At 36.2% G+C, this 24,451-nt stretch overlaps 1 protein-coding gene across 4 annotated transcripts in view; it reads left to right on the top strand.

Annotated features, from left to right (window-relative positions):
• Window positions 1–24,451, top strand: part of Trhde (thyrotropin releasing hormone degrading enzyme) — a 392,302-nt gene that overhangs the window by 201,770 nt on the left and 166,081 nt on the right. For all 4 annotated transcript variants that reach the window (XM_031350072.1, XM_031350071.1, XM_031350069.1 and 1 more), the window contains exons 4-5: window positions 11,803–11,957; window positions 15,211–15,324. In XM_031350072.1, the coding sequence (XP_031205932.1) occupies window positions 11,803–11,957; window positions 15,211–15,324 (269 nt within the window). The remainder of the gene's footprint in view (window positions 1–11,802; window positions 11,958–15,210; window positions 15,325–24,451) is intronic.

Here is a 24,451-nt window from a genome sequence, read left to right as displayed (position 1 = left end):
CTCCTTCAGTCCCTTTTTCAACCCCTCCATCCGACACCCCTGAGCTCATTCAAATGGTTGGCTGCAAGTTTCCTCCTCTGTCTTTGTCAGGCTCTGGTAGAGCCTCTCAGGAGATAGCCATCCCAGGCTTCTATCAGCAAGCACTTCCCAGCATCCACAATAACATCCAGGTTTGGTGGCTGTATATGGGATGTATCCCCATGTAGTGCAAGTCTCTGGATGGCCTTTTCCTTCAGTCTCTGCTTCACACTTTTTCTCCATATTTCCTCCTGTGAGTATTTTGTTCACCCTTCTAAAAAGCACTGAAACATCCACATTTTGGTCTTCCTTCTTTTTAGGCTTCATTAAGTCTGTGAATTGAGTCCTGAGTATTCTGAACTTTTGGGCTAATATCCACTTATCAGTGAGTATATGCTGTTTGTTCCTTTGTGATTCAGTCACCTCACTAAGGATGATATTCTCAAGTTCCATCCATTTGCCTGTGAATTTCATGAAGTCGGTGTTTTTAATAGCTGAGTAGTACTACATTGTGTAAATGTACCACATTTTCTGTATCCATACCTCTGTAGAGGGACATCTGGGTTCTTTCCAGGTTCTGGCTATTATAAATAAGGCTGCTATGAACATAGTGGAGCATGTGTCTTTATTACATGGTGCATCTTCTGGGTATGTGCCCAGGAGTGGTATAGCTGGGTCCACAAGTAGTACTATGTCCATTTCTTTATGAGGACATTGAGTGCTATGAATTTTGTTCCTAGCACTGCTTTCATAGTATCCCATAATTTTGGGTATGTCATGCTCTCATTTCCACTGAATTATAGAAAGTCTTTAATTTCTTCCTTTATTTCTTCCCTGACACAGTGACGATTAAGTAGAGAATCATTCAGTTTCCAGACCCCACTCTGCATGTTGTGTCAGGGTGGATCCTACTCTGCAGAGTGTGTCCTAGTCAGACCCAGCTGGGGCAGCAGGCAGGCAGATTCAGCAAGGATGGGTAGTGGGAGGGATCCAACTGGAGGATTAGTTTTGGGGCCCCTGAAGGTTTTTATGTCTGGGACAGGATGATTGTGGGATCCCACAAGTCTTCTCCAGACTGGAGGGAGGGCAGAGGTAGACAATGGTGCTCAGGGGACTGTACACACCACTCACCTCTGCAGGCTGTCCCAGGTATATCCAGCACTGTATTGTTATTGTTTAAGTTCATGTGTCTAGAGTCCAAATCATTTTGGCCTATAGTAAATTATAGCCATTTATTTAGAAAGCAGCCGGATACTATGTCAAGTTAGGAAAATGGTAGTCAAAGATTCTCCTCTAGGATTTATGAACTCTTCAGCCATTGATGCTTAGATGGATTTACAATACCAAGCCTGACTTCCCTCCAATTGAGCAGACGTTAAATCCAATCAGACAAATGTTGGTTAGCAATAACATATTAGTGAAACTATTGCATCCTTGGCCATATATTGTTGTTCCAGTCAGTGTTATAGTTCACAGGATTACTGGTGAGGGAAAGAGAGTCAGTTTTCTTCAGGGTTAAGCCTTCTGATAGACTATGCATGCCCAAGTGGTCACCTCTGTACCCATATGCATATGTACAACACTAATTTAAGTTAATAAATTATATAAATAAATAAGATATTATGATATATGTATATGTATATACATCCATCCATACATATACAGACATATATATATACAATGATGATTATAGAAGACATAAATTTGATGTGTGAATGTGTAAAGACATGGTGCAAGTTTGGGGTGCAGAGGGGGTCTATATTATTAAAATGCATTATGCTGATGTTTGAGTTTCTAAAATAAACAACAAAATATAAATTTAGAAGTTTTATTACAACATGTCCTTAGCCCAACTAAGTATATACTTCTTCCAACATGAGATGGAAGGTCTAGCATAATTGCAATATGAGACAATCTTACTTCATCTATAATTTGGTTATTGCTTAATTAAATGAAGTTATAAGTAGTAAAGTTATTATTGGATAAAATTAGTAAAACTCTTGAAATAGGAACTAGATTTGCAATGTTCTCTCAGAAAGGAATAGGAAATGAATTTCTCAGAAAGTATGCAAATCCATCCATTGTTTTAGGTAGTGTGAGTAGGCTTTCAAAAATGTGGTTGATAATGTTACTGGTAAGAAGAGAAAATATAAAAAGTAGGAGCCTTTACATTCAATTTGCATTCTATTGCATGATGGATGAACATTGTCTTATATATATAAAAAGTTACTGATATGGCTTGAAACCATATCATATATATGAGGCCGCTTATTGTATTCCCTGAATTTATGTCTAATCATCTAACTCTGAATTTATGTCTAAGCATCTAACCCTCAAAACAAAGACAATGTGTTATGAAAAAGCTTTAGGCACAACAATGGGAATGCATAATACAGTGAAGGAAGATAAAGTCAGAATAATTTTAAGAATTAAATGGGTGAAAAACTGATAAGTGTACTCTATGTATTTAGAAAAAGTCCTTTGACATAGAAACACCTTTTTAGAGTAAAAAGAAAATTAAGCAACAGATTAAATTGCTCTTTTGCTATTGATATTAATCAGCAAGTGTTGAGTAAAAGTGGTTGCATAAATCCCAAACAACAACAACAACAACAAAAGAACCCCAGCAACCTTCTTTTGAGAGAAGGAAGAGTGGTGAGAACACTGACCATGTATAATGATGTAATGTTAATTTAGGAAGATGGCAAAGCTTGGAAAGTCAAAAGCAATGCATTTGAACATTGCTGATGAAAATTCTCTTATAGGCCAAAATGTTGAGCTGACATAGCTTTTTCTCTGGTATTCAAATAGAAGGTCCATATGTTGATTTAGCATGCATTCTACTTAGAAATAAGTCTTTACATGATCTACCAATTAATCTTCATAACTTGAAATGCAGGTACTGTTACAACCTCCCATATATCAATGACAAAATGAAAACTAAAAGAGATTGAACAATTTATTCAGGGCCCCATAGCTCATTAGTGACGAGTCTGTGCTTGGATCTAAGGCAATGTGAGAGCTGAAACTTGAACCTGGAACCATTTTTATGCCTTACTTCATTAAGAAGGCCAGGGCAGAGGGGTGAAAAAAAAAAGGATGCTTTGTGAATGAGCTGCTGCTAAGATGCAATGTGGAAGAAGGCGTTGAAGATAACGATTAAAGATAAAGTGAAGTGTTGAAGATAACGATTAAACATAAAGTGAAGTGAAAAACAGAGGCAAGAATTGGAACTAAAGATTGAACATGTGAGAATCAGATAGATTTGGGATGGAAGTTCCAAGACAAAGAGTTCAACCTCTGTCTGAGAGTATGAAGAGAGTACAGCTCAGTAGAAATTAGACTAGGAACAAAGAGATGACTAAAGATGTAAGGACAGCAGAGCCCTTCCTGTGGGAAAAACCATCCATGGAATTGATAGCTGGGCCTGGGAAAGCAAAATCCTATTCAAAAATGATTGAAATAATAGTTATCCATCTAATATAGTAAAAATGGCCATCTTGCAGAAAGCAATCTACAGATTCAAAGCAATCCCCATCAAAATTCCAACTCAATTCTTCATAGACTTAGAAAGAACTATTTGCAAATTTATCTGGAATAACAAAAAACCCAGGATAGCCAAAATTATTCTCAACAATAAATGAACCTCTGGTGGAATCACCATCTGAGACCTTAAGCTACAGAGCAATTGTGATAAAAACTGCATGGTATTGATACAGTGACAGGCAGGTAGATCAACGGAACAGAATTGAAGACCCAGAAATGAACCCACAAACCTATGGCCACTTGATCTTTGACAAAGGAGCTAAAACCATCCAGTGGAAAAAAGACAGCATTTTCAACAAATGGTGCTGGCTCAACTGGCGGTTAGCATGTAGAAGAATGCAAATTGATCCTTTCCTATCTCCTTGTACAAAGCTAAAGTCCAAGTGGATCAAAGACCTCCACATAAAATAAGATACACTCAAACTAATAGAAAAGAAAGTGGGGAAGAGCCTCAAGCACATAGGCACAGGGGAGAATTTCCTGAACAGAACACCAATAGCTTATACTCTAAGATCAAGAATCGACAAATGGGACTTCATAAAATTGCAAACTTCTGTAAGGCAAAAGACACTGTCAATAGGACAAAACTGCAACCAACAAATTGGGAAAAGATCTTTATCAATCCTATATCTGATAGAGGGTTAATATCCAATATATATAAAGAATTCAAGAAGTTACACTCCAGAGAAACAAATAACCCTATTAAAAATGGGGTACAGAGTTAAACAAAGAATTTTCAACTGAGGAATACAGAATGGTTGAGAAGCACCTAAAGAATGTTCAACACCTGAATTCCACCTCACACCAGTCAGAATGGCTAGGATAAAAAACTCAGGTGACAGCAGATGCTGGAGAGGTTGTGGAGAAAGAGGAACACTCCTTCATTCCTGGTGGGATTGCAAGCTGGTACAACCACTCTGGAAATCAGTTTGGTGGTTCCTCTGGAAATTGGACATAGTACTACCAGAGGACCCAGCTATGGTATGCTCAGTGGTAACTCCTGGGCATATATGCAGAAGATGCTCCAACATGTAATAAGTTCACATGCTCCACTATGTTCATAGAAGCCTTATTTATAATAGCCAGAAACTGGAAACAACCCAGATTTCCCTTACCAGAGGAATAGATACAGAAAATATGGTACATCTACATAATGGAGCACTACTCAGCTATTAAAAAATGAATTTATGAAATTCTTGGGGAAATGGATGGACCTGAAAAATATCACCCTTAGTGAGGTAACCCAATCACAAAAGAACACATATGGTATGCATTCTCTGATAAGTGGATATTAGCTTAGAAGAGCAGAATACACAAAATACAAACCACAAACCATAAGAAACTCCAAGAAGGAAGACAAAAGTGTAGATACTTCGTTCCTTCTTCGAAGGGGGAACAAAATACCCATGGAAGGAGTTGTAGAGACTAACTATGGAGCAGAGACTAAAGGAAGGACAGTTCAGAGACTGCTCCACCTGGGAATCCTCCCCATATTCAATCATCAATTCTAGACACTATTGTGGATGCCAGCAAGTGCTGGTTCACAGGAGCCTGATAATAGCTGTCTCCTGAGAGGCTCTGACAGTACCCGACTAATACAGAAGTAGAGGCTCACAGCCATCCATTGGACTGAGTACAGGGTCCCCAATGAAGAAGCTAGAGAAAGGACCCAAGGAGCTTAAGGGTTTGCAGCCTCTTATGACAAACAATAATATGAACTAACTAGTACCCTCAGAGCTCTCAGGGACTAAAACTCCAACCAAAGAGTACACATGGAGTGACTCATGGTTCCAGCAGCATGTGTATAGCAGAGGATGGCCAAGTCGGTCATCAATGGGAGGAGAGGACCTTGTTTCTGTGAAGGTTCTATGCCCCAGTGTAGGGGAATGCCAGGGCCAGTAAGCAGGAGGGGCTGGGATGGTGAGCAGGGGGAGGGAGGAAGGAACAAGAGATTGTTTTAGTTTTTCTTTTCTCTTCTTTCTTTTATTTTCTTTTTTTGGAGGGGAACCTGGGAAAGGAGATATTGTAAATAAAGAAAACATCTAATAAAAAACAAAACAACAAAAAAAAAACAAAAAAAGGAACAAAAAAGAAAAATAGTTATCCATTTGTGTATCTTGCAGACATATAGTGAGCTTGCAGCTAACAGTGTTGAGCATAAGTTGTCTTCCAAAGGAAAGCTAGTCATCTGTTTGAAAATTATTTTGTGAACAGCAGTCAATGTTTCTATTTCTTTTCTTTCATCCATTTTTCTTTGCTTTGGTTTTCCTTTCCATTCTCTTTCTTTTTTCTTTTCTTTCCTTCCTCCCTTTCTTTCTCCCTCCCTCCCTTCTTTCCTTCCTTCCTTCTTTCCTTCCTCCCTTCCTTCCTTCCTTCTTCCTTCTTTCTTTCAACCACTCTGGAAATCAGTTTGGCAGGTCCTCCAGAAATTGGACATAGTGCTAACAGAGGGTAGTACTATGTTTATGTACAAATGCATGTTTATGGGCTTAAAATTACAGTAACATACATGTAGAGGCCAGTAGACAACTTTGGGTGTTTGTTACCTGTATTATGTGGGTCTTAAGAAGTGGAATACAAGTCATCAGGCTTGGTAGCAAGTTTCATAACCTATGGAGATATCTCAATCTCCAATATTTTTCCTTTGGCATGTAACCTCTCAACTTTCAAGGACTTTGTCTTTAAAAAAACCAAAAACAAAATTAAAAGCAAGACTTATTCAGGATTTTTAATTGTGTATGTGGCGTGTGTGTGTGTGTGTGTAAATTCACATGAATGACTGCTGGTGTACATTAAAGCCAGAGCTGTCAGTTCTTCCTGTAGCTAGATTCACAGGTGATTGTCATTCACATCTCATGAGTTATGAGAAACAAGTGTGAGTCCCTTGCAAGAGTGATAGATGCTCTTAACTTCTGAGTTATTTCTCCATCCCCTCTCCCCATTTTAGCTTAAAAGTTGAAGTATGAGATAGTGGAAAATTGTACTAGTTAGTGCTTATCTTACTCTTTTAACAAATCTGGGTAAATAAATTGATGCAAAATCAAAATGTACTGAGGAATTTGGTTGTGTCTTTCAAGAAGCCTGACATTGGCAAGTAAAGAAATACTGACAATGAAAACTAAGACTTCAGAGGCTAGACTAAAGGGAACATATCATGAAAGATAAGAATAATTGATAAATAGCTGAAGTCATGCACCAGTCAGCAGCTATTCTGTCTCCACTCTTAGGCGGTATATAGGTATGTGCCTGATCACATACCTATATGGGCAGGGTTTCTGAATGGCAAGATCCTAGGCTCTCACTCTGGAGTGAGAACTTGAGGAGTCCAAGTCTGAACAGCTTATTGTCTAATCATTGTTTATTATGATCTGAGGGCTCTGTGTGATTGTGGAAGTGGAGACAGGCCGTATGATGCATGTACTTCCATTTGCTACTAGTTATTTAATAAAGGAAATGATACAAGAGTATATTCCCAGCCAATATGTTAATGGATTTGACAGTTAATCATCATAACAGTGCAGCTAATGCTAGATATTGATTTACTGTTGATGTCCATTGGCAGGCTATATTTGATGACTTTTTGGTCTTTCTACATGGTTGCAGGATCAACCTACATGGTCTTCTAAGAGTAGTAAAACAATATTTCATGGTGGCAGACTTTCCATAGAGTACAAAAGAAACATCTAGGCTATCTTAAAGTTTTAAGCATATTTAAAAAAAGAATGGAGGTAAGAGGCTATTCAAGAAACCATGGGTATGTTTGGAGCCTGACAAGCAGCAGCCCATTGCAAATGCCTAGACATTTTCATGTAGATATCATCAGAGTTGTTTGCTCATGTGGGTGGTAATGGGTGACATGAGGGTAGATAAGAAGAGTAAAAAAAAAAAAGGAACTATTAGGTTAAGTGTCTTCCTCTGTGTTGTTGTAACAACATTTTTGGGTCACAGGGAAATTTGTTTCTCACAGTTTTTGAATCTGGAAATCACAAGGTACTGGGGTCCTTGATGTTTGCTGAGGGCTGTTCTCTGAATCTAAGACAATGCCTTGATGCTGCAATCTTCTAGAGCAGACAGTGTGTCATCGCAGAACAAAAGGAATAGAAGAGGCAAAGTTAACCAATCATACTGCAAAAAGGCAGTGCCAGGTGTCCATCCTGTGTCTCATGGGATGAGCTTGCCCTAGACTAGAAATGGATGTGGTCTAAGATGCAATCATGTTTAAAACATGGATTTTCCTTTTCGAAGTTTTGTTTTAAATTGGTCAGACTCATGAACTTTGTAGGGGACAATCCAGTGTGCTGTAATGTCAAAAAATTATTTATCAGTAATTGATTCATAAAGGCATTGTCTTCATGAGTTAATCATTTCTAAATTATTCTCCTTTCAATACCATGACAGGCAAGTGTTTTAAATCATGTGAGTTCTGGTACAGTGAAATTTAAAATGAGCAGAGTTTGGTTGAGACCACAATGACATTCAAGCACAAAAACATCTTGCACAGAAATTTTAAGTGAAGATTCTGGGAAGCTTGTTTTTCTAAAGTTACAATGACAAGGGAGTAACAAAAAAGAAAGAAAAGAAAAATGAAACAAACCCAAAATCTCCAAACCAAAGTGATAGTAAGTAGAGTCAGTCCGAGGAACAGGACAACACATGGGCTTCTTGCTGTTTTCTATGAATCAACAATGCAGTTCTCAGAAACAGTAGATGAAAACAAAATCTGAGGAGCATGTCTAAGATTTTGTGGCTTCCCTAAGAGCCATTTTAGGCTAGGGTTGGCATGATAGAGGCACTGTAACATACCATGGTCTGGAGGAAGGGAGTGGGCCACAATAGACTTTTGTGTTTTTTTTAAGCCATCACATTTTTTAGATGTATTTATTTTATGTATATGAGTACACTGTGGCTGTCTTCAGACACCCCAGAAGGCAACATCAGATCCCATTGCAGATGGTTGTGAGCCACCATGTGGTTGCTGGGAATTGAACTCAGGACCTCTGGAAGAGCAGTCAGTGCTCTTAACTGCTGAGCCATCTCGCCAGCCCAAACCATCACCTTCTTTAATATGTGATTTCCCTCCTCTGCTAACCTTTGTTTTCTAGATGATCGTTACTATTTGGAAGAACACAATGTATAATTTTATCTAGAACTTGCTTTGAATTTTTAAGTAAATTATTTTCTAAAATGTGAGCTTTCATTTTGGGGGAGGCATATTAAAAAGTTATGGATGCATATTTTAACAAATATATTCTCATTACTTTGCAAAATTAAAGTAACTTAATTCAATATAAGTGAGCATTATGTGCTTCAAATAAGCAGAATACTGCTTCAGTTATTAGCACCCTTCACAATGCAGTTCCATTGAGTTTTACCACCTGGGTATATTCTGTGTATGATTTGATGCTTTAATGTGCACATAGCCATCAACATAATGTAACTCGGGCTCCAAAATAACTCTAGGATTCAGAATTGGTTCTTCATGCAACAGGATTCATACTGGAAAAAATTGTACATAGGTCCATCTGTTTCCACAAGTCCCTGATGCTGGGGCAGCTACTGTTGTAACTATGTACTAGTGACAGGCAAAGTTGACACACTGTGGTTCTGTTATCTAGTTTATTAATATGTAGGCAATGTCTTCAATTATGTAAAGTCGGTGAATCCACCTGTTAGATACTTTTCCTATGTACTAGTTCTGTGGTATATCTCCTCTATTATATGGTGCCAACCTATGAGCTCTCTGTTTATCCAAATCCCTGTTCCTTCCACATCTGAGCACTGCAGTAATTTTTATATTCCTTCACGATACACTTGCACAAATAAACTGGTTGTTAATATTGCCCACATACCAGGTGCAGGTGACTATATTCGAAGTGCTTTGCCCATACCTTCCACAATTATTTATTCTGTAATGCTCGTATTGGAATATACTTCCTAGTACTTACGTATGTTTCTTTCTTCTACTTTCTACTTCTTAGCTAGCCTTCTCCATACATGAGCACCACCATGCAGATAGCAAGGGGCTTGAAAGGCAGCCCCAGATAATATTTACAGGATGGCAATTCTCAGTGTTTGCACCTATGACTTCTTTGTGTTAATTAAAGTTCCATGAATGGGCAGATTAACCCACATACCTATTAAAATCCTAGTCATCATTTGAAGCCCAATAAATAACATTTTAAGAATCTCCCATGTAGATATATTTCTCTTGTAGTATTTTAAATATTTTGTATTTCTGTTATAGCCGTCATGCCTTCATTATGAGTTTAATATGTAGCAGAATTAGAGAGATATGTTTGACTTACTTCAATACATATTTCAGATTTCAAAACTGATCACCAATACTGAAAAGATATTTGTGAATTCAAAAATAAAAAAAAATCAATTGGAGGCTAAGACCAACCTATTCAATTGTTGTGAAATATTTAAAACATACATAAAAGGATGAATACTATTATGCTAATATCAATGTGCTCACCACTAGCTTTAAAACATTGATATGAAGACATTAATTTCTGTTGTCCTACAGTCTTTTCTCTTCCTTTTTCCTCAGTAGCAACCGTGATCTTGAAGTTAGTGTCTTTATTATCAGTTCCTGTCATGAGTGCATGGCTATGTTCTATTGTTATCTTTGTCCTGCAGGTGAGAAGGTTTGTAAACACTATGAGGAACCATTTTTGAATGTTTTGCCCGTGAGAAGATATACATACATTAGGCAGTATTATTTTGAATGTTTCTAATGAGCATAGTGGTCATATTATACCATCTTTATTTATTATTACCTTTCTCAAATTGTCTGTGTTCATGTCTGAGATGGGAGAACCCAGTGGGGAGATAGCTTATTTTAATTGCTACGTAGAATTCCTTTATGAAATGCTTTTATACAGTGTTTGTGTATTATTTTGGTTAAAAGTCATATAAGCATATAAATTCCCTTTTTCACTTTTAGAGACAATACTATACTGAACATTCTCATACAATTTGCTGGTAGCCTTGGAACACATTACACCGTTACTGAGCCAGATTTCCACTTTGGAGTGAGGGTATTCATTGTGATTAAGAACACATGTATAGCCAGGGTTCAAGTCTTTCTTGGCCCTTGCTGCCACTTTCAGGACCCAGTGAGCACCAGCCATTTTCTACTCTCAGTGTGTGTGCCTTACTTCAGCCCTTGACATCAAGCAGTGAACCTGGCATTGATCTTTTTGGCCTTAGTGTGTGCAGTCAGAGCCAATCCCTAGCTGCTACTGCTACTTTTGGAGCCAGAGACCAGCAGGTCCATAGATGCACTGTAACAACCATTTTGCGTTTGGGTTCCATTTTTGATCCACTGAGAGGTTTTCCATTTGGAGTCTGTAGTTTATGTTCTTTTAAAATATTTTATTTACCATTGCTATGAGTCTGGTGCAGAGGCAGTGAGTGAAACGTGAGTGTGTTTGCTCACCATAATCAGAAGTTGATAATACCCGGATGACCTTTTAAAATAAGCACATATTTTTAGACCCATCTAATCATGGATTTTTTGACCTGGAAGGCATTTTAAAGAAAAGGCCAATAACTTTACTTTATAGCTGAGGGAATTGTGGTCCTGAGAACCTAAGTGATTTACTGATGTCACATCTGTAGTTGATGGTGGCAAGCCCAGGCCAAATCCCGTGGGTCCCCTCTATTCTACCTTTGCAACTGCATCCACTGTCATGGTTTTCTCTATAAGCTAAGATTAAATGTAGCATTCTATCTTGACAGGAGCAAAAGAACATACAGGAACTTAAGAAATTAGAAAAAAAATGATACCATGTCTTGAAACTAGTTCGAATTTTTTTTTTTTTTTTTTTTTTTTGAGATAGAGTTGAGACAAAGTGATAATACACTCGCTTCTGCACTGGGCTGAATATATTTTCATTAGAAGGTGGAATGCCTTGACTCTGGGTTCCTGCTGCATTTGGTTTCCTTGCCATTTCTGAAACTTATTAGGATGGGCTCATCAATAATGTTGTGGATACTTCTAGCCCCCTGGAGTTTTGAGCCCGATATGAAGTGTGACGAACGAGTGTGACCAGCATCGATGGAGATAGCCCATATTTCTACTGTCATATAAACATGGTTGAGTGTTTAATACAAGAAAAAGTAATAAAGAACAAGTACTCTTCCTTATTAGGATTTCTGAATTTTTTAACTTGTGAAACTTAGGATCCAGTGTTGTTAAAAACCTTTGGAACTCTTTTATTCTATTTCTAGATCTTTTAGCTGTGCCTAAGCATCCTTATGCTGCTATGGAGAACTGGGGACTAAGTATTTTTGTGGAACAAAGAATACTGCTGGATCCCAGTGTGTCATCTATTTCTTATTTGCTGGATGTCACCATGGTCATTGTTCATGAAATATGTCACCAGGTACGAGAAGAGGAACAGGTGTAAGTATAATGTGAAATTGTCTGGAATGTGGGGTGACTTCAAACATCCAGATGAGGAGCTTGGTTTGTATCCTCCCATCTATGTCTTATACCAAGCACTGTGCAGCTTCTGTGCACATGGCATATCATTTTTCTCAGGCGATAACGTAAGCAAACATATACAGACTGATGGTATCGAGTAAGCAACTGTCACTGGCTTTCGTTGAAATGTGTGATGGAGTGGCTGCCCCTTTGAGCTCCTGCATAGTTGCTGATCAGCTGTGCTTCCATTTCTTTGATTATTAGTGTGTCCATATGGTAAGTGCAGTGAGAGGAATGATTTATTGCTTTGTGGAGTGATGCAGGTGAATTTTGTGTATCCGTCAGAATTTTGCTTTGTTATTCTTCTTTCCTGGTCACATAGACACATATGGAATCTTTCACTAACTTATCTTACAGACTCTATGTTCTCAAATGAGTGATTATTTTTTTAACTTGGAATAGTGAAAAATCCATATGTAAATTGGACAACTTCGTAGTGAAGCTATAAGGAAAATTAATTTCATTTTTATTTTATGAACTTTCTTACTCATGGAAGGTAGTAACATAAGAGTTTGCAACACTTGTTAAATCATGAATTTAGTCTAGAAAAAAAGTCACTGAAAACAGACATTATTAATAGAAAGCCATGGCCATCCTACTTGCTAGAAAGTTTGGGTGCCATTTACACCTTGAACTCCTGAACTCTCAGTGTAGTGTTGTGTGGCATTGTATACTATAAACTGACAATCCCTTAAGAATCCAGAAAAATTTGAAAAAAAAAAGTCACTTGGCAACTACTGGTAGTGGAAAAAGGTGAGCAATTAAATGCTTGTAAATGAACCTGATTGCCTGAATATCGTTTCTTGTCACAGTGAACCAGTGAGGAAATTGTACCCTTGTGCTCAGTAAGCCAGACATGTTTCTAACCTCAGGTTACAGAGTCACTACTGTAGGAGTGACTGGAGTCCTAGTGCTAGATTGGTTTCCCCCTTGTCCTACAGTTCTAAGGCAAATTCCTGTATGTGATGTTAGATACAGTTCTTTTGAGACAAAGCTCCTTATTTCCCACAGTTCCTATTGTATGCTAATTTCCTGTGCTAGCTCAGTGGTAGAGGTCATTTGCCATGAAGAAATGAAGCAGAAGCTAGGAGAAATACCTCTCATGATTTTCACTATGATTGTCATATGTGACTTGGCTATTATCCCCTCAAAACTATTTGTTGTTACAATTCTGAAGACAGGTTGTCAATTTGAAAGAGAAACATGTATTCTGTATAAAGTGCAAAAATTCAAATTAAAACATTAAAACTCTTGGTCAGGTCCCCTATCTATTCTTGTGATGACTCTTGAAGTTGTGTATAATCTAGTATATATGTCTCTGTCAAGATTGTTTCATTCTTCCTTCTGCCTGGTCAACCAGAATCCAGCTTTCCATATCTCTGTTTGTCAGAGAACATATTCTCACACAAGAGTCCCACATTGTGCCTTACTCACATCAGCTGTCTGCCTGGAATCTTCTTGTCTAGGGCTATCTCGTGGCTGGCTCCTTATTCTTAAAAGTTCCAGCTCAATTGTCAATTGTGTATAGAATGATTTGGCTTCTCCATTTACCTGCAGTTCCATCTCTATCCTTCTATCTTGTAAAGATTTGAATTTATGCTATTCCTTGTTATTTTTTAAATTACCATGCATAATAGTTGTCACTTGTATAAAAGTGGACATTCTCTATGTTTTCTTGATTGAATTTCAAGTCTTTTTGAATGTTTATGGCTTGTAATATATTTTTGATAAAAATAAAGTTTCCAGAGTAGTATAATGTTATTTAATCAAAACACCATTAAAACCTTTGCATATCAGATTTTATCAGATTTTACTGGTTCCATTTCTATTTATCATAACAGTCTAGCATGGAGGATCTTCAGAGCCTTTGGTTGAATTCATTACTTAATGTGGACTCTGAGTTGCCTCTCTGTCAGAGAGAGAGAGCGATCCTTCATTATCTCACTACCTCCCTAGACAGCACTTTTGGACCACCAGCTATATTCTTTTGCATCTTCAGCAGATACTCTCTATTCTGAATTTCTACTCATTTATCTCAGTCTGTCTCTGTAATGTCACAAGAATCAAGTCTTTTCTTCTATACAATAGGCCCTTTGATCTCTGAAGTCAGTTGTCACCAGCTTTTATTCCTGGATCATTTCTATACCAACTTAACTATTCATATTGGGTTCCTTGACTGTTATTCTGTTCTTCACTGAGTATATTCCTAAAATACTAGTGTTAGAGGCTGGAGGGATGCCTCAGTGACTAAGAAGCCCTGAGTTCATTGCCAGAGACCCAGAGTTCAATTCCTACCAACCATATGGTGGCTCACAATAATCTACAATGTGACCTGATGCCCTCTTCTGACTTGCAGGTTCATATCTAGATAGAACACTCATATACATAAAATAAATAAGTAAATCTTTTTAAAAATTAGTTATTCTATTTATTTATATTCCAGACATTGCCCCTTCTCCCAGTTCCCCCTCCACAGTTCTTCAATCCATTCCCCATCCACTTTGCAGCCTTCCCCTGGGCATCCCCCTTCCCTAGGGCCTCCAGTCTCTACAGGTTTAGGTACATCCTCTCCAACTGGTGCCAGACATGTCCTCTGCTACATATGTGTCTGGAGTGCCTCAGACCAGCCCTTGCATGCTCTTTGATTGGTGGCTGAGCCTCTGAGAGCTCCTGGGTACCCAGGTTAGTTGAGACTGTTGATCTTTCTATGAATTACTACCCCCTTCAGTTCCTTCAACCTTCTCTTAACTCTTCCATAGGGGTTTCTGACCTCAGTCTAATGGTTGGCTGTAAGTATCTGCATCTGTCTCAGTCATCTGCTGGGAGAGCCTCTAAGAGGATAGCCATGCTAGGTTCCTGTCTGCAAGTACAACATAGCATCAGAAATAGTGTCAGAGTTTGCACTCCCCCTGCTCCCATGAAATGGATCCCAAGTTGGTCCCATCACTAGTGTTATTCAAGAAGTAATGCTAATCACTATAGTCTTGTCATAATACATTTTCAGATCACAGAATCAGTTTGGGAATGACTTCCAGTTATGATAATCACAGATTAGTCCATTTGCTTTTAGATAAAATCACTGAGAATAGATGCTGCTTTCTTCTCTTTTCTGTTTTTCTTTATCCTGATGTCAACTCCTTTTGTCCCTGTAGTGGTTTGGTGACCTTGTGACTCCAGTGTGGTGGGAAGATGTGTGGTTGAAGGAAGGCTTTGCTCACTATTTTGAATTTGTGGGTACAGACTACCTCTACCCTGCCTGGAACATGGTAAGCATCCTTTTCTCTAATTGTATGGAATTTCTAGGGGAAGGGTGAGGGGCTGTGCGCTGAGTTTATGCCAACATTAGAGGTACAAACACTGGTCAGTAAATGAATGACTTCTTTTGCAAATAAAGGAAAACTAGCCAGAATTGAAATGTGAGAGTTTCAAAAGTCAATCCCTTTTTTGGAAAAATGAAATTAAATAGAATCCTACTTGTTATATATAGACTTCAAAATATTACACCATATCTAAATGGAAACATTTTAAATTGCAGGATTTTATAATATAAATGAATTATCCTTTAAAAGGGAGAAGTCGATAATTGATAATTGATAAGTGATATTTTAGGTAGATAGAGTATTTTAAAATAAAGAAAAGTAAGGAGACAATGTTGCTTCCAAGACATGAAGTTTACTGATCAGATAAAATATTATGATGTATCATTTCTACATTTTAGAATGAGGCAACTTTATAAAATATCTGTAACATTACATTTAATATTATACATGTTATGTGCATGTCTAGGAATATTCTTAATATGAATTCAGAGTAAGGTGCTTTGGCTTCAAACTGTGATGTTTATATCTCCCAGAATAAAGGGAGGATACTGTTGTTTTATGTCATTTTACATCAGTTTTCCATTTTAGATAGGCTTCCGTTTATCTATAGTTGACTATGTTGCTATTAAATATAACCTACAATATATATTATTTTAGAACTCAATATTAAGATAAAATTGAAACTTATTTTAATTGGAATGAGTACATTGAGTAAAACGTTTAGTATATCAATATTTAACTTTTAGGGGCTCAAATTTAACTTATGATATACCTATACTTAGACATTAATATATATCTATACATACACACTCATTTATATTTGCATCTACCACTACAGAAATTTCTCCACATTCAATGTAAACAATAGTCTTATTTTGGAGTTTATTTTATATTCATGAAATGATTACTTTGATATATGCCATAGATATATCTATCACTTCAGAAAGGATTTTTACCATCATTATTTTATTTTGAGATGACCACACTTAACATAAGACTTACTCTTTTAGCAGTTGTTAGTGTGGAACCTATGGCCAGCTGAAGGCACAGTGGTGTACCATCCATCCCATGACTTACTCTGTGACTTACTCTTTGACTTTTACATAACTGATAGAAATCATGTGTCCTTTGTCTAATACCATTTTTACTCCTTTCCCCTGCTTCTGCCAAACTACAAACTCTAATTCCATAAATTTCACTATTTTAGATTTTGCATATCCATTAAATTGTGAAGCATTAACCTTTACCTGATTTGTTTCACTTAACATAATGTCATGGTCCACTCATGTTGGCAGGATGTTATTCTGGTTTAAAGGCTGAATCTCCCATTATATTCAACCACATTTTCCTTGTATATCTATATTTCCTTATAAACCCATCAGTGGTCTCTTTGAGTTCATGCTCTCATATATTTTCTCTTGTGACCTTTCCTTCACTAACAATGGGTGATTATCTAATTGTCATCCTTTTATATATGATTATATATAAGCATGGAGACCATGATTATCTGAAAGCAGTACATTTTCTACTACAAATTCAGCTGACTCCTGTTGAGAAAAGAGATTAACATCTTAGAGAAAAATTTACAATAGTAGTGTTGTATCCATGTGCTTTAATTATATACATACACTTCTCCCCATACTTTATATACACAGCATGTTAATATGTCTAGTTATGTATTTGTGATCCAATGAAAAATAAGGTTACTTTAAGCATTTCATCATAACACTGAAATAAATTAGAACCTCAGTTAGTGCTGGGGTTGTGGCTTCATGCTAGAATGCATGTTTACCATGCCGTTCAGAGGTATGTGCTTGCCTTTTTGTTTGGTCTTCAAAACTGAAAATAAAGAACTATATAAATAAATTGCTCTTAAAGAACTTTGAATTAAAGTTACCACTATTATATAGTATTGTTAGACGTATTCATTAACAAGTGTCAAATTTTATACCTTAAATGTTTAAGATTATTAAAACATCTCAAAAAGTATCTTTTGTATTTTAGATGATTTTAAACCAGTTTTAAAAAATTTCATTACATGGTGGATTATTACCAACTTATAATTTCATTATGTCTCAATATTAAAATATGTTCTTATTACAAATGACATGTCACCCATATAGGTAAGGCTTTTTTAAAAGCTCGTTCAACTGCTTGTAATAAAATGCTCTCTATTCATCATTATGAAATGTACATCTTAGATTAAAAAGTAATCAGCAGAATTGTACGTGAGGTGAAAACAGATAGATTTTGATGGCTTTAAGCATGGCCACACAGCCTCAGTTTCAATACCCTTAGATTTTGTCTTGAAATGTTTTTGTGTTTTATTAGCTAAATTAAAAATGCTAAGTCTTAATGCAGAAGATTTTCCAAGAGGCTTTGAAAATGAACATAAAGTATAAGTGACATATTTGAGACCTTTGTCCTTTTATAGATTATGTACTGGAAGCACAGGAACCTTGAGGTATTAAAACTTAAAATTTTATTTATTGCGAGTCCATACATAATAATGACTTGCAAATTAATAGTGACACAATTACAGTGACTCAAAAATTTAACCTATCAACCTGAGAATTGAAAGTTCTGTTACCCTTAATAAGCGATTAATAATGAGTAAACACAAATGTTTCTTCATTTTCAATTTTAACAAGTGCAAAACACTTTCCGATCTTTGGTAGCTTTTTGTTTGCAGGAATTGAGGTTTTAATGAAATACTCCAATATGCAAAACTCACAAAACCCACAATAAGGAAGTCTATGTTTAGATTGCCCCTCCATAAAACATTAATATCTTCTGGGAAAATAAAATTTCCAGAATAAGTTAGCCACATAAATAAGAAAGAATGTCAAGTGTCAGCATGGCTGTGCCAGCATTATTTTTCATAATGGCATCAGCAAAAGAGTGAAAGAAATACTCCACAGAATAAGAGTGATGGCCGTGTCAGCAGCATCTCACTGCTGTGGTATAGCAGAAGCTCCTCTGTGAGTGTGTGTCTGGGGCTGCACCGGACCTGAGCTGAAAATGGAAAAGCCAGAAGCCAGGCTCATGTCTGGAGTAAAGACAATCAAAAGTTGACCTTGTTTTTCATCTAATCTCAAAACAAACAAACAAACAAACAAAACAAAACAAAAAACAGTGCTTTTGATCATTTTTAGATACCAGGACTCAAATCCTGAGATAGAATTCCAGTTTTCTAGGAACATTACCATAACACTATACTGTGCATGGAACAGCAGTAAAGAATCCCAGAATTATATGGTCTTGTTAAGGAGCTCTTGTTCTGATTTGGCCTGATATCCGTACTTAGCTAACACTTGCCCAGAAGATTGTAGGTTGCGATTATTTGAGTGGCCATGTATTTTCAGAATCAGTAGTCAATACCAAAGTAATCAGCGTTTACACTACATCTAGTACACTGAATTAAAAAATGCTATAATATTTATCTCCCCCTGAACATGCCTGAATTTAGCATTTTATAGACATGAGTCCTTATGGGTAGTGTAATATCAGGTCAGGGGAAGAGGTTGGAAAAAAAAAAAAACAACTCAGATTCTAAGAAGACTATTCACTTAAGTCCTCATTTGAAATATGAGACAATTGTACAAAGCATACTCCCATAGGTTTTTTGTGAAGGATTTATAACAAATGAACTGTCATCAGTTCATTCCTAATGAAGTGACCTTTAGTACAGTTCCTCATATTGTGATAACAACCAAACATAAAATTATATCTGATATACGGGATATCTGATGTGCAACTCACATGCTGGCCCCAAGTGGTTGCGACCCACAGATTTAGAGACTATTATATGAATGTGAGAAGGCATCACTGTCATTGAAAGAGATCACATCATCAGCCAGGTGCATAGCTTATTGGTGGTGCAGATTTATATGAGCTATGTAGAGAGTACCAAAGAAGCTCTCCACATTGCATGCATGGATTTATTCATACCAAACTGATTTTCACCTATACTGGCAACATAAACCACTCTATAAGAACATATACTTTCAGTAATATGAAATTTATCAAGCACAAGTAACACAACCATTAGAGGCAAATTCTTTTAGCTTATGGCCAAGGTTATATTTTCTGGGGTGAATTTTCCTTCTGCTGCTTGATGTAATTTTATCACTCTTGGCGAGTGGGAATATTAGTGGATGGTTCAAGCTCCAGTTTGGTATTGATGAATGTTTACAACAAATCCTATTGTGATGGGAATTTAGCTTAGTGGTAGAGCTCTTTCTTTGCATGTACCACAGCCTTACCTTGATCCCTGTACTTAAGGGAAAAGAAGAATTATGTTTTCTTAGAAGGGAAAAAAAGGAGACACTGACATATACTTAACATTCTTTAATATCTCTTTATCACTTTCATTTGAAAACAAGTCCATGGTAACATAATTTTAATTCTGGAATAAGGGCATAGTAAGTTTTCTATGAGGAATCTCTTATTTATGGATTAGATTCTGAGGTGGATAAAAATCATACCCCAAATATATTATATAGATTCTCATGATGATTTGTTGTAAATGCTTTGTAGGTAACTGATTCAGTCTCATGGCACTCTCTAAGAATGTACTTCACCTATGACTATTAACCATGATGTCTTTTGGCTTATTAAAGAAATAAAGTTGCCACATAGCCTCTTATGTCAGTAACCTTAAAGTTACACACTGATAAGGCACACAGACTGTGAATTTTTCCTATTTTAAAAGAACACTAGACATGAAGAAAGTTAATGTAGATTAATCAACTAAACTTCATTATACTAAATACTAAGAGTATCTGAAATGTACTGCTTAAAGCATTAACAAATGTCCCCAATTGTTTTGGTCACAGGCAGAACTGAAGTAAGATAAAACAAACTCTGCTATGAGGCTAGTATTAATGTAATGATTCTCACATTTTAAATAATTGTGTTTTCATTTAAAAAGAAAGAGAAAACCTTTTGCAATCTGAAATATTGATCTTATTGAGTTATTTTTTATTTAAACATAGATATATATGTCTTCATCATTTTAACCCGTAAAGAATTCTCTGATAGTCAAAGAGGAATAAATGAAGAAAAGAGTTTGATTGAGGCTGGTATTTTACTTTCTCAGAGAGCTGTTCATTTCTTATGCCCATATGACTTGATAGCCATATGGGAAATGCTGTCACAACTTTAAAAAAGATATTTAATATGCATTCCAATGAGAGTTGGTATATTGCCATGCTATTTCCTGTCATTCATTAGAATAAAGACATGTTCACCTAGTAGCATTATGGGAAAAGAGAGAGACTAACAGGAATAAAAGTTTTAGAATCTTACCTTGTAAGAACTGAATACAAAGTAAATACACATATGAACACACTTAATTCTCCCTGTAGTTGTGTTTGTGTGTTGTGGTCAAAGTCCACATATGGCCTGATTAAGTCCAATTAATCAGAAGTGGAAACTAGAAAGTGATACAATTGTTTTTAATTGGATGATATTTTAATCTCAAGTGACTTTAAATATGAAAAAAATAGAGTTTCTAGCAATTCTCAAGGTTCTGTATCATATTTTCTTTCATACAATATATTTTGATTATGTTTTCTCCTTTCTCTGTTCCTCGCAAACTGTTCCCACTTCCCTATGAACCAAAATCAACACCCCTTGTTGTTCTCTCTTATTAGAAAACAAGCAGGCATATAAAAATAATAATAAAGTAAAATCAATTAGGCCAGAATAGGGCAAAACAAACAAGTTATAAAAAGGAGCCAAATGAAAATGAAAAGAACAAGTAACATACACGGATACTGACCCATATATTTTTACACACAGAAAACTCACTAAAAATAGAAAAAATAATATATACTGAAAGATCAGCAAGATTAAAAATAAAATGCTCAAAGCATTTTATAAGACAAAATAATTCCTAAAATACCTTTAAGGTTTTTTGTTTTGTTTTGTTTTGTTTTGTTTTATTTTATTTTTTGCCAGTTGCACTTTGTTCTATACTCGGGTTCTGGGCTATCCAACTCTGGATCCTAGCTTTCCCAGTGGTTTCGGGGGTGGACTATCTCTTATGGAATGGATCTCAAACTGGACCAGTCCTTAGTTGGCTACTTCTACAATTTCTGAGCTACTTTTACCCCAGTATATCTTGTAGACAGAAATAATGTAGGTTGGAGGTTTTTAGGTGTAGCTGAATTATAGTTGATTTTACTTGTTAAATAGTGGTTATTATGTAAATTTTAGTTGAAAACACTTATTAAGTAGATGTTAGCCATGAAGTAAAGGATAGCCATGCTACAATACACAGATCCAGAGAAGCTAAGTAACAAGGAGGAGAGGTCAATGGGAGGTATTGTGAATCTGGCTGTGAAGGGGAAATAAAAAAAGAAACATTGCAGATGAATAGGGGAGAGGCCTGAATGGGAGGATAGAGATGGGCACAGGAGGGATCAGGTTAGGGGAAGTCGAAGGGAGAGAGTAGTGGGAGAGACAACTGGAATCAGGGGCCATCTCTGGGATGAGCTAGAAACCCAGTGCAGTGGAAAATCCGTTCTAGCTAAGACTCCTAGCATTGAGAGACATGGAGCCTGAACTGGCCATCTCCTTCAACCAGACTTTAAAACATGTTTTTAGATTAAAACTAGTTGTAATTATTACTTTTGTTAATTTATTTATAGTTTTATAAACAAAAATTAAAGCCTTGTCTTTTGACTTTGCTTAAGTGATTAAAGCTTTCTTTGGAGAAACTTGGTGTTACTAGTGTGCATGTGCACACGTGCATGAGTGCGTGAGCACGCGCGCCTGTATTTATTGTTTAGCTTGTAGCTTACATTCACTAACACAATTGTAGAGAGACTAGCATAAGGAAGTTCATTTTGGCAGTATGGCCCCACACACGCATGCCTGTCATTTCAGTGAGCATATGAGAGGTCTTTCAGAAAACTGCCTCAGTTTTTGTAATATGGATGTTAAAATTTAAAATAAAGCTACAAATAGAGAATTTCGCATATGTTCTTAATGGCTGATTTTGTAAAAAGCAAGTTTTTTTTTTCTAGATAGACATTGTTTCAGGTTTTTATACTTTAGACCCAGATATCAAAGATACATGAGCAATACCTGAGGAATAATATATTTCTTCTGGAGAACTTATTCAAATTTACATGGTGCCAAATCCTTTGAACATTTCTTTAGGAATTTCAAAACCAATACAAATTTAACAAGTTGACACTCTCTAGGACCAAACCCCTAATTGAAGCTGAGTGTAATACGATTTTGTCCTTTCTTATGCCTAGCAGTATTGCAGAGGGTCACTCTGCTCATTCCTTCAAAGAAGAATCAATTGTAAACAGAATGTTCCAGCATGCTTCAATAAACAACAACAAAAATATATTGCAAAAACTTATGCCCCAAATCCCTTTAGCTATTGTTATTAGATAATGCATAATATTAGTCATAACAGATTGTACCATATTTGATGATACTTTCCTTGCTACTGGTGAAAAAATGTTATTTTCATATAGCATAAAATAACATAAACTGGTAATATTCATAATTTTCTAGGTAAAAGGCATTTGTTTGAAACAGCTTTCAACCTGAGAACAACTAAAGCTGAGGCCTCAGGGAGCAACTAAAAAAGAAATTACAACAAAGCTCATTTCTAAGCAAGAAGAGTCTGTCTCAATCCATCACCCTTCTGAGGCTTCTCCCATCTTTTATTTTGTTTTATTTTATTTTATTTTAAGATTTATTTATTTATTTAATGTATATGCGTACATTTTTGTTATCTTCATGCAAACCAGAAGAAGGTATCGGATTCCATTACAGATGGTTGTGAGTCACCTTGTGGTTGCTGGGAATTGAACTCAGGACCTCTGGAAGAGCAGTCAGTGTTTTTAACCACTGAGCCATCTCTCCAAATATCTTCAGTGTTTTATTAAGGTTACTTAAAATTAAGTCTAGATATTACTAGACAAAGGTTTCACAAAGAATAAAGTAGTACATACAAATAATCAAAAAAATTAAAGAAAATATAGAGAAGAGTTTTTTGTGAAAGAAAAAAAAATTGGATATTTTGATATTGGTTAATCTACTTCCTGGCTTGCCACCTTCATGGCTGTAACAATGTATACAAATATCAGACACACTGTATGTACCAGACACTCCACATATTTAATTAATGGTCTGTAAGGTGCAGTAAGATATTCTGCTAGGCTGAGAGTGTCTGTCTTCTCTGCTGTATTTTGAAGGTATTTCAGACTAATTCCATCACTCTTCTTTCTGATGGGCACAAGGCTCTCCTTAACTGGGAATACAAAATCAAATTTAGTAGGCCATCCTTTCACAGCCTCTGAATAGCCTTTCTGGCTCTATCATTCATATATTTAAGTAGTCCTCTTTGGAAAATGTTCATCTCCTTACCTTTTTATCTCTTCTGAGGATTGAGGATAGAAAATTCTACCAATTACAGTCCTATTTTGGTCAGTTAGTATCATAATTATCTTTGAAATGTGGAGATACTAAGGCACGTATCTTCTCTCCTCAAATGTGCTTCAACAACACCTGTGTCCAATTAATTCTTTTAATCATTTTGTGTTCTCCTCTGCAGATTTTATTTATAGTTCAATGTTGCTCTTCTTCAGGGCTTGGAATGTAAACTAGCTTGATAATTTTATGTGAATTGGTTGGCTGTGTTGACTTTCTATCCGTTCATGCATTTCGTTTGTTCTGTTTATTTTAGAAGATGATTTTACAAGTACCTAAATTCAGCCACCTACTGTGGTGAACTCTATGGAGTAAACCTCATGTAAATATTAGTTTATTATTGATATGTAATAGTATTATACATTCACATACATCATGTTTTATCTTCCGTATGGAGGTTTCAGTATACATAAGTTATTTCTCCCTCTATCTGACCAACCATATCACTGTCAGCAGTTGCTTTGTTTGCACAGGAGCTCAAACCACAGAGCTCTAACCTTTTTTAGTCTCCTAAAATTCACACATATGTTCTGAAAATAAAACATGCTCCACATGCCTCAAAGTTTTATCCAAATTACAGAACAAGAAAGACAGTTAATTAATCATATTGTTT

This window comes from Mastomys coucha, unplaced genomic scaffold (genome assembly GCF_008632895.1).
Source record: "Mastomys coucha isolate ucsf_1 unplaced genomic scaffold, UCSF_Mcou_1 pScaffold4, whole genome shotgun sequence".
NCBI lineage: Eukaryota > Metazoa > Chordata > Mammalia > Rodentia > Muridae > Mastomys > Mastomys coucha.
The sequence above is the reverse complement of the archived record's forward strand: the minus strand, read 5'-3'. Positions and strand labels throughout refer to the sequence as shown.